Below are 16,358 nucleotides of genomic sequence, written 5' to 3' on the forward strand. Positions count from 1 at the left end.
TCAAATTCCAGGTTGATGTCTTGAGGTGTTTGTTTCTTCAATATTTCCACATAATGATCTTTCGTCATGAAGTCCACTAATCCCTACTGCAACAAATCATCCTCACAACATGATGCTTCCACCCCAATATGGTATTCTCAGGCTTGCAACAATTCCCCCTTTTTCTTCTAAATGCAACAGTGGTCACTATGGCCAATCACTTCAGTTTTAATTTAATCAGAACATAGAACAGGCCTCCAAAACTTAACATCTTTGTCCCTGATTGTCCATCATGGTGAATGATGCTTGTATTTCTGTGTATTTGTGTCTTCCAGTATGATTTTGTTGAGCTACTGGACGGCAGTCGACTCATTTCCAAAGACAAGCGAGCGCTCAGTGACGCAGACTCTATGTTTGCGTACATCGCCGGTTTCCACGAGGAGGAGCCTGGCGCTCGACACACGCGGTCCGTCAACGTGCTGGAGGCCGGCTTCATCCAGTACCTGGACACAGGAATCTGGCATCTGGCATTTTACAATGATGGACGGAACACAGAGCAAGTCTCCTATAATACAATCGTCATAGGTAGGATCTATGTGCGTCTTTGAGTGGCTGCTTCCTTTTGTTAGCCTGGCTTTTTATAAACTAACCTTTACGTTTTGAGTATATTTTTTATTTCAAAGAGTCAAAGCAGCCTGCAAAGAGTTGTTTTAGGCAATAAATGAATGTTGAAGGATCCTTCGCAATCTGTCTCTCATTCACCCATTGAAGTGCATATAAGAGTTCATGGGGGGTATGTCATACAAACGTCTCATCTTCTGATTAAATATCTACTGAACTGCTGATCGATGCCCACTTATGTAATGCTCACTGGAACTTGTTGATTTTATATTGCAGTGGCACAATGGAGGATTTTCTGCTTTAATATCCTAAAACCCAATATGCCACAGGAATAATAAAATGTATTGTTCCGATTGTTCTGGTAAGCTTGTTCCAAAACTGGCTCAATGACGTTAAGACTGAATTTATTCTTTTGTAGCGCTTTTCTGCCACAAATGTGAGCTGAATTCACATCCCCAGCATGAGCTAGACCATGTTCCTCTCACTTTTCATACGCAAGTCTTCTGAAATAACTTAAATGCTGGCAGATTTAGCTTGACGATGTTTGAAATTAGGATTTAATCAGTGTTAATGTGATAAAACTGACTTTATAGTTTTTAAAACCAAATACTGTATAAAATACAAAACAATTGAGACTAAACATTTCCTGTTTTCAGTGGCATAGGATTCCTTATGCAATTTCTATTTGATATTCTGGCACAGTGTGCCAGAATATTGAGAGTTTTTAAACCTTTTTTGTAACGTAGAAGTGTCTTTGATCATCCTGCTGAATTTCAGTCAGTCATTGATTATTTTTTGAACAGAAGAAAATTGTTCACTGCCCGTTTTTATGTAAATATTGTCCAAGGGTCTTAAGTAAGAGATTCTTATTGGACTTGTACCCTTTGAGTATCAAAAAAATGCTCTTTCATCTGAAATATTTGAAGCAACAGCTTCCTTATATTTGAGGTCATTTTAATGCAAACTGGGGTAAGCATTGCACAAGAGTACAATAATTTCGGCTCATTCATATAGCAATCAGTCTGCTAATTACTGATAGATTTTGATTGGACTTTTCTTGCAGCTTTTCCTGTGGGTATGATAAGACTATAATCAAAATCTTGTGCAAATATAACTATAAGTAAATACTGCTTTTTGTTACAAAGTAAGTTAATGTGGTTATCTGCACAATATTCTGAAATCATACATTGCCAGCACAAAAACTGAAACCACAAACACAAGATGTGCCATCTGCTGATTGCAAACTGCATACTGTACGTGCTCTCCGATTATGTGCATGTGTGCTACTTGTACACATATGCAGCTGTGTTTTTTTAAAACACACACACACACACACACACATTTACGGGTCTTCATGGCCGGTTGTACTAGTCACATAAGAAGAAAAAGAGCCAGCGAGACAGCAGGATAATTGGATTTTTAAATGTGTTGATGGGGCCGACTGGCTGTAACAACAGCAACCACAGACGATGGTTCTCTATGCAGCCTCACTCTGTGCATGTTATTTCTTAAAATATTCAGTTTCATTTCAAATCTACCTGATTAATTTTCACAACTAAATTCTCTCTTTCTTGCTCTCTCTCTCTTTCTCATATTCACTTAATCAGAGTCAATTATGGAGTGTCCTCAGAATTGTCACGGAAACGGTGATTGTCTCTCAGGAATATGCCACTGTTTCCCGGGATTTCTGGGGCCTGACTGCTCTCGAGGTAAATGCTCATGGAAAAACACTCAGCCACCCACAGAGAAGCAGTTATTGTTCCGAGATTGTTATCCCAGCAGTAAACGTGACCCGCGCACTCCGAAGGCTCCGTCGGCTGCTCTGTACACTTGCCTTTCCATTTTCACAGCCTTCATGTTCCCTGGGTTGGGGATCAACTTACCGCATATTATTTTAGACACACCTGTTTATATCTTTTTGCATAGCCTAAAGCCAAATGGAACCTCATATATCCCAGGTCAAAGGCACTCCACAGCTATTTTTTGAAATATCAGGAAACTTTGTAGCAAACTCATCTTGTTCTTTCTATTTGTGTAGCCTGGACAATAATCTCCCCTTATGCTTTTATTAAAAAGACAGTGCTGATATAAAAGTGGAGGAGAGCGATTACAGGAGCCCGGCTGTCACAGGAGGAAGAGACCAGAAATAAAAATTGTGTTTTTTCAGGTGCAACAGTGCTTGAAAATAGGACAGTGTCAGAAAGTGTCTTGGGCTGATGTGTGGGGGATTATAATAGAAAATAATTGGTGTGTTGAGCATTGTTTGGCGCCGGTGTTTTCTGGCCTTGTTTTTACCCTGGATTCATCAATCAAGTAAGCAAGCTGTTCGCATCTCAAAGGAATAATAGAATTATTTTACTCACACAATAAGAAAGGTAACTATAAATATTCAGACAAAAGCTGCTCAAGGCCCCTGGAGCTGTTTATTCCGTTTAAATCATAAATTATTCAGATTTTGACTAATTGCGGATTTTGTTGGTTTACAAAATTTTGTTCAGGAGGGGGTGATTTACTGCCTGACTAAGTCATCTGTCTCCATGTATCTAATTCAGCTGCCTGCCCGGTCCTGTGCAGTGGGAATGGCCACTACTCCCGTGGCCGCTGCCAGTGCTACAGTGGGTGGAAAGGCACTGAGTGTGACGTCCCGTCCAACCAGTGCATTGACATCAACTGTGGAGGACATGGCATCTGCATGATGGGAGCCTGCATCTGCAACACTGGTTATAAGGGAGATAACTGTGATGAAGGTAGGAAAAAGAAGCCCACCAAGGCAGTGGGTTTGTTGGTATTTGTATAGATATGTAATAAATGTTCAACTTAAAGCAGGAGCTTGTAACTTTTATTTTTAAAAAAAATTTCTGAAACTGTCACTATGTTATGATAGCATGGTATGACGCTGATAACCTGTGAAGAATTTGAGCTTCTCTTCCTTCTTCCAGTGCTAATTAGAAACAGGAGAATAGTCTTAGAGCTGTCAATCAGGCTCATGTATCTCTACTACACTACAGTGACTTCCCACTAGGAGAGTCTACCTTGAATTACAAGTCTAGTTAGCTACCAGTGACAGGAAATAAGTGGTTTTCCTGGAACAGTAACTTATTGTTCTGTTATTAGCACATTTAGCAGCGCTTACACAAGGTTAATTGACAGCTAAAATGCTCCTCCTGGCTCTGATTGGTTGCTTTTGACCGGGGTTGGTGCATTTCTTAGGATGCCAATAGTCGCATAGAGAGGAGATTGACTTTTCTTTTTTTTTTTACACATTATTTGTCTCATATTACAGTACAGTGACAGTTTCAACACTTTTTTATTATTATTTATAAAACTAAGATACTGCAGTTTTAAAGTAGGGAACAACTATCATGAGTTTTCGCATTAGAACTTGAAGCATTCTGTTGTTTGACATTGTTAAGGGGAATCTACTGTACCTCACAACTATCAACACAACGACAAATCTTTGAAAACCCACATCCAGACTCTGTTCTCTACATCACTAACGTATCAGTTTGCGAGCTGTTCCCAACTCACTTAAAAGGCAAACCATGAAATCATTTTCTAGACAAACGAGATCTTTACTGAAGACAATGTGCGAAGGTGGAAATCAAGGTGGAAAAGACAGAACGTACTCTTCTCAGCATTTAACAGCGATACTCCCACTCAGACTCTTTACCAAGCTGAGGGATCTGAGACAGAACAGGCAGCGGAGAACACTGGTATTCAGCTGCTTGTTACACTGGGGAAATTACAGTGTGGGCACCTTCCTTGCTTTTCTAATGTTATTATGAACATAGGATGTGTTTTAAACCCTCTGGTGTCCTGACAAAGGTGCAGGGGGTTTACACCTCTAGTAAAACACAATTGTGAGGTTTGTCGATCACGCTGTAGTTCTAAATCTTATATCTGGTCTGCAAGCCTAAAGAAGGGAAGTGGAGTAGCATTTCATCTGTTGGCAGGCAGCCAGCCATTCTTAAATTTTAAAACACCCCCTGAACTTCGCCATATTTCATTACAACCAAAGACTTCACTGCAAAGACTGTGTATGGCAGAAAATAATTTATTTATTCTGTAAGCACAGCAACCCAATGTATCAGCATCAGCATTTAGTGAGAAATGATTGACGTTAGGCAAGTTATGACTAAGATATATAATTTTGTAGCTGGTATGCCAATTACTGAAACACTGAAAGGTTGACCATCCCGCCTGATGTGTGACTACGATGTACCTGTGGTGAGAGTAATCAGCCTCAGCTACCTGAGTGTCTATTTTTACAGGGACAAAACCTCATCCACTCATCCTGGTGCTCTGGTGTTCACAGGTTTATCACCTGACAAAGAGAGGAGAGAAAAGTTAAGGTCTCCATGGCAATTCCTAAAATATTCTGTACGGTCACTATAGAGCGTGTTCTGGACCCGGGGATCGGCTTGTGATTCAGAATCTTCTTCAGCTAAAGATCAGAAAGCCCTGCAGAGTGGCCAAAGTAGCAGAGTGCTGCATAAGATTAGTCCTAGCATCCCTGCAGGACATTTTCCTCCAACACTGCAGGACCAGAGCAATTACAATCATTAAGCAAATCTGTTTTCTGCCTGCTGAACTCAGCCGAATGGTTCCTGTGCCTGATGACTTGAACTGCGAGAGCACATTAAAGCTTATTTACTACAGATTATTAGGCTTCTTTATCAGAATGTGTCCAACAGCCACAAGCATTGTAGGAACTGTTAACCACTTTGCTTTATGGGATATTTTGTTAATAGCTGTCATAATAATAATAATACCATTAGCTCTCATCTTTTCTGTAAGGACTTCATCAATGTAAAGTGACAATTTAAAGTGTTAAACTTATTAAAAAAGATGCCAGTTAAACATTCTTAGATTTATGAAGGTTAGCATTAGCCCACCTAGGTGCTCTCCAACTCCTGGGTGGGATAAAGGTGCATTGTTAATGTAATTAATCCCTTGTTAGTTTTCACCTTTTCTCCCTACATGAATTTGACCACCCCGTGGCTAAATACATAACAGTGCAGATTTAAAGCTAATAATCTGAATGACCTATGCACACCTGCTTGAGTTACCCCTGCTGAAAAGTAGCTTATTAAAATGATAATGTTCCAGCTCAAATTAATTTACTCTAATCTGACATACAATTACACATCAGTGGTTACACTACAGTTGCTAAAAGCTTAGACAAGCCACACGGTGTACATTACCGCAATTTAATCGCAGCCAGTTGACATTAATTTGGCATTCGCTGCACATACGGCGCGCTATGCAGGTTCACAAACGGACAGCAGAGTGACTTTAAATTCAGGTGAAAGCCGTTTTGGGGGATGAGGTGAGTTAGGTTTATAACTGGATGTGTTTTCTTTGCGTTCTTGACAGCATTGATTAAGCATTTTCATTTAATCGCATTTTCTCAGGTCTGCGTGTTCATAAATGCAACAACATGCACAGGAGTCTGACTTCTAACGCCGCCCCAACTTCATTTGCACTTCTGCTAAGCCACTGAGCTACACAGTCAAGTCACTCTGGGCACCACCTTGGTCGTAATTCTGATTCAAATCAATACTCCGTTAGCTACAGAAGTTATTTTTAATTTTTATTGCCATTTTTCTGCAATGTCAGGAAGTTTAAATGAGCCCTTAAACAAGAAGGAAAGTTGTACATATTTCCTCTGTTATGCTGCCGTTCTGTGTTTAACAACACACTTTACAATGTCCTGGAGGTTTTGTGCAGGCTTCCTGTAGAGGTTCCCATTTCTGTTTGATCACAGTCAGAAATAAACCGACTCTTAATCAGGAAATTAGCATTAACGGAACAGTTTGTGTTAACAAGAGCATCAAAATGCAGGATGCAAATTACTTGAAACTCATAACATTTATTATCTCTAAAATCAACATATCAGGACCAGGATCTCGGCTAAAACCACCTTCACACTGTGATATATCTTGCATTGGATTTTCTGCAGTTTATAGAAATAATGCTGCATTTATCAAGTCATTGCATTACCTCCACATCTGATACCATAATAAATTATGATCCAGAGCTAAGCCAGACGTCCACAGGTTTTTTGGGAAAAGTTATGAATTGAAATAATTTTTTTCCATAAGTCATGTCAGTTGAAAAGGTTTGTTCAATAAACAAACAGGATAGTGATTGAAGGGTTGCACAGCAGCAGCCAAAACAAGCCAATCAGAGACATGGAACAGTCATAAAAAGACCCTAACAGATCGAGTCATCTCCATTTTTTTATTAGCGTCATGGCCTAAAGTTTTCAGCTATGCATCCTGCATCTTTATGTCTCTATCTGGGATGTGCAAATTGAATAATCAACTGGATGAATGTGCTCAATTTTTTATTTTTTTTTATGTCTGTAGTTAAATAACGGTTCAACAAGCAGAACATATTTAATCACAATGACATGACATGCAGAAGCTAAATTTGCACATTTAATTTTAAAATTCCGTGTAACGTGTCCATCACAAGTGTAGCGTTTGTCTTTTCAGAAAAACTAATCTCAAACTGTATGAAAATACACAAATCACACCCTGGAAATGAAAGGTGGGTTTTATCCAAGTATGCAAAGCGTGCTTTTTGTACTGGTGTTTTTCTTCTCCTCACATTTTAGGCTGACACCTAGAAAAGATTTTCAATGATATCTGGTCTCGTGCTTAAAAATAACTTGTGTTCTTGTTACAATATTAAAGGAAAAATAAAAATCCTGCAGCACTCTTTCTCAGCAGTGTCTGTTAAATTAGTAATCCCTTCTCCCCATCTGTCTCCAGTGGACTGCATAGACCCCAGTTGTTCGGCCCATGGGGTGTGTATCCACGGCGAGTGCCACTGTCAGCCAGGATGGGGTGGAGCCAGCTGTGAGATTGCTAAGGCCTTGTGTCCGGACCAGTGCTCTGGCCACGGCACCTACAACGCAGAGACCAGTACATGTGCCTGCGACCAGAACTGGACGGGATCAGACTGTTCTCTAGGTGGGGTCATTTCCAATGAGCTAATATTTACAAACAAAAAATAAACAAGTGTACATTAAATTTCATTACTGTGCTACTTCACAGACTGTCCACATTAAATCAGATATTGTCATTTTGTTCTGTGTAGCTTTTGTAGTACTACAACTATGGAGTGGTATATTTCTGGGATGTTTAAATAATAGCATACACAAAGACCAATTTTGCAATATGATATGTGCATAATGTGATCAGAAGCTTGTAGTCCTAACAGCCTGAGGCAGAAAGCTGCGTCTCTGGTGGTTCTGCTTTTGATGTTGTGGTACCATTTGTCTGATGACGACAGTTCCAGAAGTTCATGGAGAGGGTGTGAGCGATCTCTGGCAATAATCAGAACCTTGTCCCTGCTGCGGTTCTGAAGCAGATCCAAGATGGAGGGAAGGGGCACTACAATGACTTCCTCAGCTCTTTTCACACGAGATTTCTCAGACGTTTTAAAGAGCCATGTTAACATAACATGGAAATAATCTAACAAATATGATCGGAATTAATAAGTCAGTGCTAGATATGCAACAATAAATAAAAAAGATGGGAAAAAAGTCCAATTTACTTATGCTTTTGTAGATACCCACACACACATTCATACATATAGCTTTAGTGACATTTTTAACTTTGATTCAGACATCACAGTCTGAATTAAGATGCTTCGCCACGATTAATGTATGAAGTTTGGTGTCAACTTGGAAAGATGAAAACAGTTCAAACTAATTTTGATCTGAATGAGTATCTTAAAAATCCAAAATTTTCTGATTATATTTGAAAATTAAATATTTTTACAACCCTAACATCCACGCAGAACAGATTTGATGTGAGAGAATTGAACTGTTAAGGTGAGATTTTCTAGTAGTGGTTGAAGCGAGTTAGCAAAGGAAGGCAGTCAAGTGTAACAGAGCAGCATAAAAAGTAGCTTAGATGTGTTTCTGGCTTTTATGTTGAGCATTTTAAATATTTTTTCCAGGAATAAAAACTGGATGCTACTTTTTGTTCTCTCTCCAGCAACAGGATCAAAGCAAATATAACTTCTCATGGAACCGTTATTTATGCCACATCTGTAAAAGTAGATAAAGATCCATTTTAATTTTAAAAAAGAAAATCTGCATCATTCCTGACTTGCTGATATGGTAATTTATCACTGCTGTTGTGCCACAGCTCTCGTGGCTCATTTCTGAAAAGATAGCCAGGTTTAATTTTAATGTAATGTTAAGCTTTTTTTACTTTTATCAGGACCCATTACTTCAAATATGCTCTCAGCGTCTCTGTTTGGAGACAGAGAGAGGAGAAGCAGTAAAAGGGGAGATAAAACTGAGGAAGAATGCAGATCAGTAACAGATGGCATGACATAAAAACAAACAAGAGGAAGGGAGTGTGTATGCGCACTCTCACTTCTGTTTGTGTTGCCTCAAGCTGTTATAGCAAGTATTGTCAAAACCATCAAGCACACATCCAATTAAGTGTTGTGTCTTAGTAGCATGCACACGTGCATATATCCTGCACTGATACAATATTACTTTTGGTGTGCTGTTGACCTTTTCCTCAAGATCTGTCAAAACATTTAAATACGCAGCCATCAAACACACATGTGTGGATAGATACATCGACATTCAACCTAAGGCACTTCAGTCCCTTATCAGAGTTTAGCAGTGTGGCGTATAATCTCTCTTTCTTTGACGTGGACTCACACAGACAGCCACGCTAACGCAGGCTGACTGTGGGAGAGCCACATGGCCGCTCACAAACACAGCTGAGTTCACACTGTCATGCTTTTGTTCTATATCAAGCTTTTCCTGACCAGGCTTTCATTTGGTCATTGGATATAAACACACACATACAAATCAAAAAGAAATTGCAGACAGTGAAAGTAACGCATAGTCTCACTTTCCAGACTCAGACAGTCCTGACCTCTGGAGGCATGGCCTGCACAAGGTCTGACAGTCTGCTGTCTGCATAACCTCTACGTAAAGGAAGCTGTGAGATCTTCCGCCCATGATTGGAGTTTTTTGCCCAGAACATCCTAAAGACTGGATGGTGCTATTGGATTGAGAAAAATTGGACAGCAACTCAAGCTCATTGTGTTCTTCTGATCATTCATGAACAATGTCTGCAGTGTGTCACGGTTATCCTGTTGAACAAACGAAATGCTCTGAGTCATTATTGTTTCCAGAAAGTATTTTGTCAGCGTTAATTCTGTTTTGTATAGAAACATGTTTTGTATAGATTTAAACATGATGAATATCAAATTCTATTATGACTTTGAAGTATGTTTGTTGCATTTTGTGGGATAAAGAAATTTAAAATTTACTTTGTAAATTTTCAACAAGACACATTTTCACTGTTTATTTTAGGCTACATTTACAAAAGACAGCTGGCTAGAAACTGCCAGTATTTTTGCATGTTGATTGGAGAAAAGTTCCATATCTGGACACCAACGCCCACAAACCTTGAGTCAGCTGTATTTGTCATTCCAAGGCACTGGATGGAGTTGGGATTTTAGCATGTCATCGAACGCGCATTCACTTTTGACCATTAGCTTCCAAATAGGAAACAGTAACCAATCTCCCACGGACAAATGCTCATGTAACATTCTTATCAAGAATTGTGTTAAACTCAAAAGGCTACAAAGCACAAGAGAATGCTATTCGCCACTGTTTTTGTTGTTAACATCTGTGCGTTCTGCACTTTCGCTCCAGCAAAATACTTCACATCTCTGTGGAGGATAAAAGTTTTACTCAGAGACCTATTCTCAAAAAGTGCTGGTGTGAGAAACTTCAGATACTGATGTTATGTAGGCAAGCGGTGGAATCGCAACAAAAATGTTATTGTTTAATTGAAGAGCGGCTCCAAATAAACGGGACCTTATTGATTAAAGTGCAGTGCTCTGCACAGTGTCAAGTAACCACTAGCTAAGTTAATCAGGAAGTAGATTGGGCTGCTATGATTTAGGGTGTCAAGCATTTTGGCATGCAAAGGTCATTAAATATTCATCCGGGTAGACTGAGCCTCTGCATAGCATTGCATGGGATTCAGTTATTATTGGATCTTTGTCACCTCAGGTTTTTTGACATCTCCAAAAATACTGGCTGGAGATTAAATTCTGTATTCTACAGTATCGAGTGTGTAGGAAGAAAGACAATGTTGCGGTGTTATTTACCTAAGCAGAGAAACATAAGACAGATATGCAATAGCTTACAGCTTGCGGCATTCATCTGAGTAATGTGTGTGACTTTTGTGTGGGAGTTTTCATCTTTATCATGCTGAGCTTTGTGTTTTGAACTTGCAGAGGTCAAACTGTTGCACATGTTGTCTTTGCTTTCTATGATATCTATGTGATACTTTTTTCCGGCAATTCCTTGTTTTATTTAGTGGATTTGTAGTACAACTTAAATAGAACATATCAGCCTCAATATTCTCTACACTCCTAATAACTGAAAATAACTATTTGTTATCAATATAAAATTGCTAAAGATGTTAGAATGTAACTATATTTGTAGAGGATATATGTTTGATTTAATTTCACTTAACGGTAAATACTCCATCCATCTATCAATTGGGTTTAACTGCTTATCCATGGAGAGCTGTGGGGGGGCTGGTGCCTATCTCCAGTGGTCATTGGTTGAGAGGTACACTCTGCACAGGTCGCCATTCCATTACAGGGCAACACAGAGGCCACACACACATACACACCCCCTCATACCCAAAGGCAATTTAGAGAGACAAATTAACCTAAACAGTCGTGTTTTTGGACTGTGGGAGGAAGCCAGTGTACTTGGAAAGAACCCACGCATGCAAAGGACATCCAAACTCTACGGAGGTCAGGATTTGAACCCAGGACCACTTTGCTGTAAGGCAACAGTGCTGCCAATAGTGGCATCGTGCAGCCCTGGCTAATACTTTCCAAAATTATTTATTAAAGTCAGTTCATGTAGTTCATACAGAAGAGGATTAGAGCCATTGGGAAAGAAAGAGTTCTGACTTTAATCTCAGAATTCTCTTTTTTTTCTAAGATTCAGAATTGTTAAAATTGTTTATGCAGCAGCAGACAAATGTAGTCTTAAATCTCAGATCTGCCCAATTTCACACAGGGTTTCAGTGTGCAGAAAGCCTGTGTCAAAGAACATGCTAACATAATGGACATGCACCAGAGAATGTTTGGTTATTTATTTGGATTTAGATGTAGATTGACACAGAATTAGAATTCTGATATTAAAGTAAGAATCCCGAGATTAATGTCATAATTTTGAGATCAGTCATAATTCTTGTTGTTTTTCAGTGACCATAGTCCTCTTTCGTAGTTTAAAGCTCTCTTTAAAGAAAAAAAAATATTCTTTTTCTGTAATTATGGCAACAGAAGCTCTTGTTTTTGGCAACACAGGCAACCCTGCCATCTCTCTGGTCCATCAATAAGTCCTGACCCTTTTACTGGTTCACCAGTTTCTCTGCACTTGTGGACACACCATGACTCATCCACCAAGACCGTTTGACCCTTGTTAAAGTTCCTCACATCTTAATGCTTCCCCATTTTCATCAGGTTCCACCACATCAACTTCACAGACAGCGCGTTCACAGGCCTCTCTTTGAGGTCAAAATGTTACGTCTTCTTGTTGTATGAGGTTGAGCTGAGAAGAATGTTGCATGATAAGCACTGACACATTCAGATGAAGGATATATATAATGCATCTGCTTCTAGTTGTAACCTCCTTTATGGCTTAATGTTTGTTTGAGTTTTGCGAAAACAGAATTATGCCACCGTCAGCCGTTATACATAATCACCACGACATTCAGAGCGCAAAAGGTTTCAAGCTAACAGCTTGAGGTATTTCTTCATACAAGGATGAACTCCAAACAGCAGCGGCTCTGCAGCTTAATTAGCCTTTCTGAGCTAATAACAAAAGGTGCATCACTACAGTCAGCAACTAAGTAGCTCAGGTGTCACTGCTTACTGCCGGTATGCTTTATCAGTAGACCCCAGCTACATGTTCTTTATGCCAGGTAAATTAAATGTGACTGGTGTCAGCTGCTGCAGATATTCCTGTTAATGCTAATGTCAAGACCAGAGCTTGGCAAGAACAGCTGTACTTTAAAAATCAATGCAATGCAATGAAAAGCTAACAATTACATTGTAGCGGGTTGTTTTGCTCTTGCAAAGTGAGTATGAAATTATTTTGAGGATTGCTGTATGAGGGCTTAAAACAATGTTCTACTTTATGTTGCCAAGCAATTGGATTGTTGTTTTACAGGCCAAATGAAATAATGTGTCCTAATTTGCCTCTTACCCCTGTGTTACTCTTACAGAGGTGTGTGAAGTAGACTGTGGCAACCATGGAATGTGCTACGGTGGTATGTGTCGCTGCGAGGAGGGCTGGACGGGAACCGTCTGTGATCAGAAAGCCTGCCATCCGCTGTGCAGCAAGAATGGCGTGTGTAAAGATGGGAAGTGTGAGTGTGACCAAGGATGGACAGGAGAGCACTGCAACATTGGTAAGTGGATGACGTACAAACACATTTTACTAAAAAACATCCATAAAATCACTCTCCAAAATCCAAACAAACCTGCCCTTATTTCAGAAATGCGTCGGCTCCTAATAGTGTTTGTACAACACTTGGCAGCAACAATCTCCATAAGGCATTCTTTGGTCAGCAGCAGTTTTTTACTGGGAACTTCCTCATTTTCTCTCAGTTTTTCTTTTTTTGCCAAATCAGAAAGTCTGACCTTAACTGAGGCAGTGGCGGTTTGAAGTTGTCCTGGGTCTTTTGTGACCTTCTGAATGAGGTGCCGTCCATTCATGTAGTAATTTATATTGGTTGGCCACTCTGGAAGGGTTCCCTAGTGTTGAATGTTTTCTCCATCTGTGAATACTGGCCCTTACTGTGGTTCACTGGAGTCCCAAAGTCTTAGGTTATGTAGCTTTTTCCGGCGTTATAGATGTGTGTTTCGTCCTTGTCTGCTCTTGAATATCTATAGTTTGGGGCGAGAAGTGTCTCTTTTTGGATAACTTTTTTATGTTTAAAAATGTGGTCAGTCCCAGTTAGTTCATGATCCAACAAGGGGACAGTCCACAGTTTAGATCTGAATTTTTGTCTGAAAAAAAAAAGGCAAAAACAGAAGGGATCTGAAAGTGGCCGTATACTTTTTCACAGCACTACAAATTCTTAAATCAAAGTAGCTGTCTGTTGTAATCAATCAATCCAGTTTATGGTTTTATAACACATTTCAGCAACAAGGCGATTTAAAGTTCATTGAAACATGACAAAAACATCATAAACACATCATATTGTCACCAATAACTGGCTTTCATTTTGTCAAGTGCAATCATTAAAATTATCAATACACATCAAATATGTTGCTCAATATTCCATTTATTGTAGTTCTAAAGCAACACTAATGTGGGTATTTAGTCTTGATTTAAAGGAACTCAGTGTTTCAGCTGTTTTTCAGTTTTCTGAAAGTCTGTTCCAGATGTGTTTTATACCCCTTATTGATATAAACTGCACTGTCACTGGATTATACTCCAGGTTAAAACTGAACTCCCTCTGTTGTTGTAGTCGTTCAGCAGTGAAACTTCAGATTCTCAGGGTCTCAAAACTCTTCACTTAACGTTTTTTGTAGATGGCTTCACCTCAGTTTGTCCACCTGAGCTGAATCTTTAAAAAAAGACAGTTAACTTCTTCAGTCCAGGTTTCTATCAGCCTGCTCCACCTTCACATTAAAGTCTGTGATTTTTTTTTTTTTCAGACTTGCCCACACGTTTTGCACTTTGATCTGTTGGAGCTTGCTCCCCATCTGTTTCCTCCTCAGAGTTTCATTTTCAGCTCTCTTTTTACCCTCTTCAATACCTCTCTGCTCCCAAGCATGAATCCTCTCTTATGCTCTTTCAGGTCACTGGTGCGCCAGGAGTTTTTTATTTCTTATTTACATCGTCCATCACAGACATATATGTCATATGAAATCTATGTTATTGCCATATTCCTTCTTCATATTCCATATTCAATTTGCTGAAATTTTTTTTTTACCCACATGGAAAAGGAGCAACATGCGTGATGCCCATCTGTCGAGGCAAATTTACACCTCAGATTGTGCAGCCAAGTAACCAAACAGCATATCTGTATCTGTGCCGGTTACCTGCATTTACAGAAGACATACATATTCAAATGTGGATTTGGAAGAAAGATTTTACAAACCAGGGAAAGCACATCATAGAAGATATAATTTGTCACCTTGTCTATATTAAGTGCCTTTATTCTACAGAGAATTAGCCAAACAAGTGTCTAAGTAATACTGTGCAATTATTAAAAAATGAATATGCTATCAGAAATGCAAAACCGAGGATCATTTAAAGAACAAAATGTACTTTATGTGCATGTATAATTATGCTAAAGGAAACAACAGACTATTGTTTCCTTTAGCTTCTTCATTTTATGCAAATGAAATGAAGAAGCAGTTTGTTATTTGAAATGAAAAAATGTGTAAGGTAAAAAAGCAAACATGATAATGATATAACATCCCAGTGAAAGGGATATGTGTTCATTCAGATCATATTTCACAATTTAATGCAGCATAAATGACCTCAGAAAACATCACTGACTTTCTCAATCAATAGGTGTGTCTGTTAGCTTGTACATTGCCTCGGGCTTTATCTATCTAGACCCGAATCTAGCTGTAAGAAATATATCTGTCACTTTTCTTCTTCTTTTGTTTGTGTTGGAATATTATTGTTATATTCTGATGCAAGGACAACTGCTACCCACTGAAGGAGTGCAAGCTTTTCACTCTGGATGAACGAACTATCATTAGGGCTATGTTTTCTGTGAATATGGTGCTGACATAGAGCAGATTATATGTCGAAGTGATGAGATGAGTTACTGAAGGTTACATGGTAACAGTTTGAACACAGGAGCTGAATGTGTCATGTATTCAGCTTTATAAGAGCTAAAGGAAAAGCTATCACTGTTATTCTAATGTCTCATCAAGTCGTTGACGGCTCCTTTGCGTTGTTGGTTATAAGATTTATCCAGCTTAACTAATGTCCTCTGAGACTCTGACCGACTTTTGCTCAGGATCTGTTGGAAAATGTGATGTCACTCTAAAATTGTTCACCATTCCTGGTTAGCTTAAAATAACCCAGCTGACACACTGCTCTGTTTTATTTCCTTTTTCCTAATGCTTCTCCTGAAACTTTGTGAAACAAGGAAATAAATTATTAGATTTGTGTAAATGGGAGACTGATTTTTGGGGGAATCTTCTTTGTTTATCCTTTTTTTGACTCACTGGAAATTAAACTAATTTTTTTTCCCAATTGTATCTTTCTTCACAAAGCTCACAATCCGGACATTAGAGTAAAAGGTACTGTACTCTTTTCTCGTCTTTACTTCATCGCAAGCTATTTTTATTCTTCCATTCTTTGCTTTTCTTTAAATGTACCCTGGAGCTGCTGCTTTTTAATAGTTACTTCTTCAAAGTTTTACTTTTTGATAACGGAACATGTTGGGATTTTCCTTTCATCATTTGACATTTTATCTATTTATCATCTTTTTGTATTATGAGCCTAAATTTACTTCACATAAGCCTTCCTTTGTAGTTCATTTAGCTTCTTATTTTATGTTGTGTTCCTCTGTTTAATTTCTGAAAACATGAGCTTAGTGTCCATTTAAAAACTCAGCATAAGCCTCTTCAGTTAAACCATGCAACAGAAGAGTTTGTTTTTTGATTAGAGTAAAATTTCAAAACATAATTTTGTTCACAATAAT

The 16,358-nt window shown here is 38.8% G+C and overlaps 1 protein-coding gene across 11 annotated transcripts in view; it reads left to right on the plus strand.

Annotated features, from left to right (window-relative positions):
- tenm3 (teneurin transmembrane protein 3) overlaps positions 1–16,358 on the plus strand; it is a 287,657-nt gene that overhangs the window by 187,508 nt on the left and 83,791 nt on the right. For 8 of the 11 annotated variants that reach the window (XM_028017268.1, XM_028017271.1, XM_028017270.1 and 5 more), the window contains 6 exons: positions 315–564; positions 2,208–2,309; positions 3,153–3,347; positions 7,380–7,580; positions 12,906–13,091; positions 15,928–15,954. In XM_028017268.1, coding sequence (XP_027873069.1) covers positions 315–564; positions 2,208–2,309; positions 3,153–3,347; positions 7,380–7,580; positions 12,906–13,091; positions 15,928–15,954 — 961 coding nt within the window. The remainder of the gene's footprint in view (positions 1–314; positions 565–2,207; positions 2,310–3,152; positions 3,348–7,379; positions 7,581–12,905; positions 13,092–15,927; positions 15,955–16,358) is intronic. The other 3 variants (XM_028017273.1, XM_028017274.1, XM_028017278.1) reach the window with 1 other exon arrangement.

This window comes from Xiphophorus couchianus, chromosome 5, assembly GCF_001444195.1.
Source record: "Xiphophorus couchianus chromosome 5, X_couchianus-1.0, whole genome shotgun sequence".
Taxonomy (NCBI): Eukaryota; Metazoa; Chordata; class Actinopteri; order Cyprinodontiformes; family Poeciliidae; genus Xiphophorus; species Xiphophorus couchianus.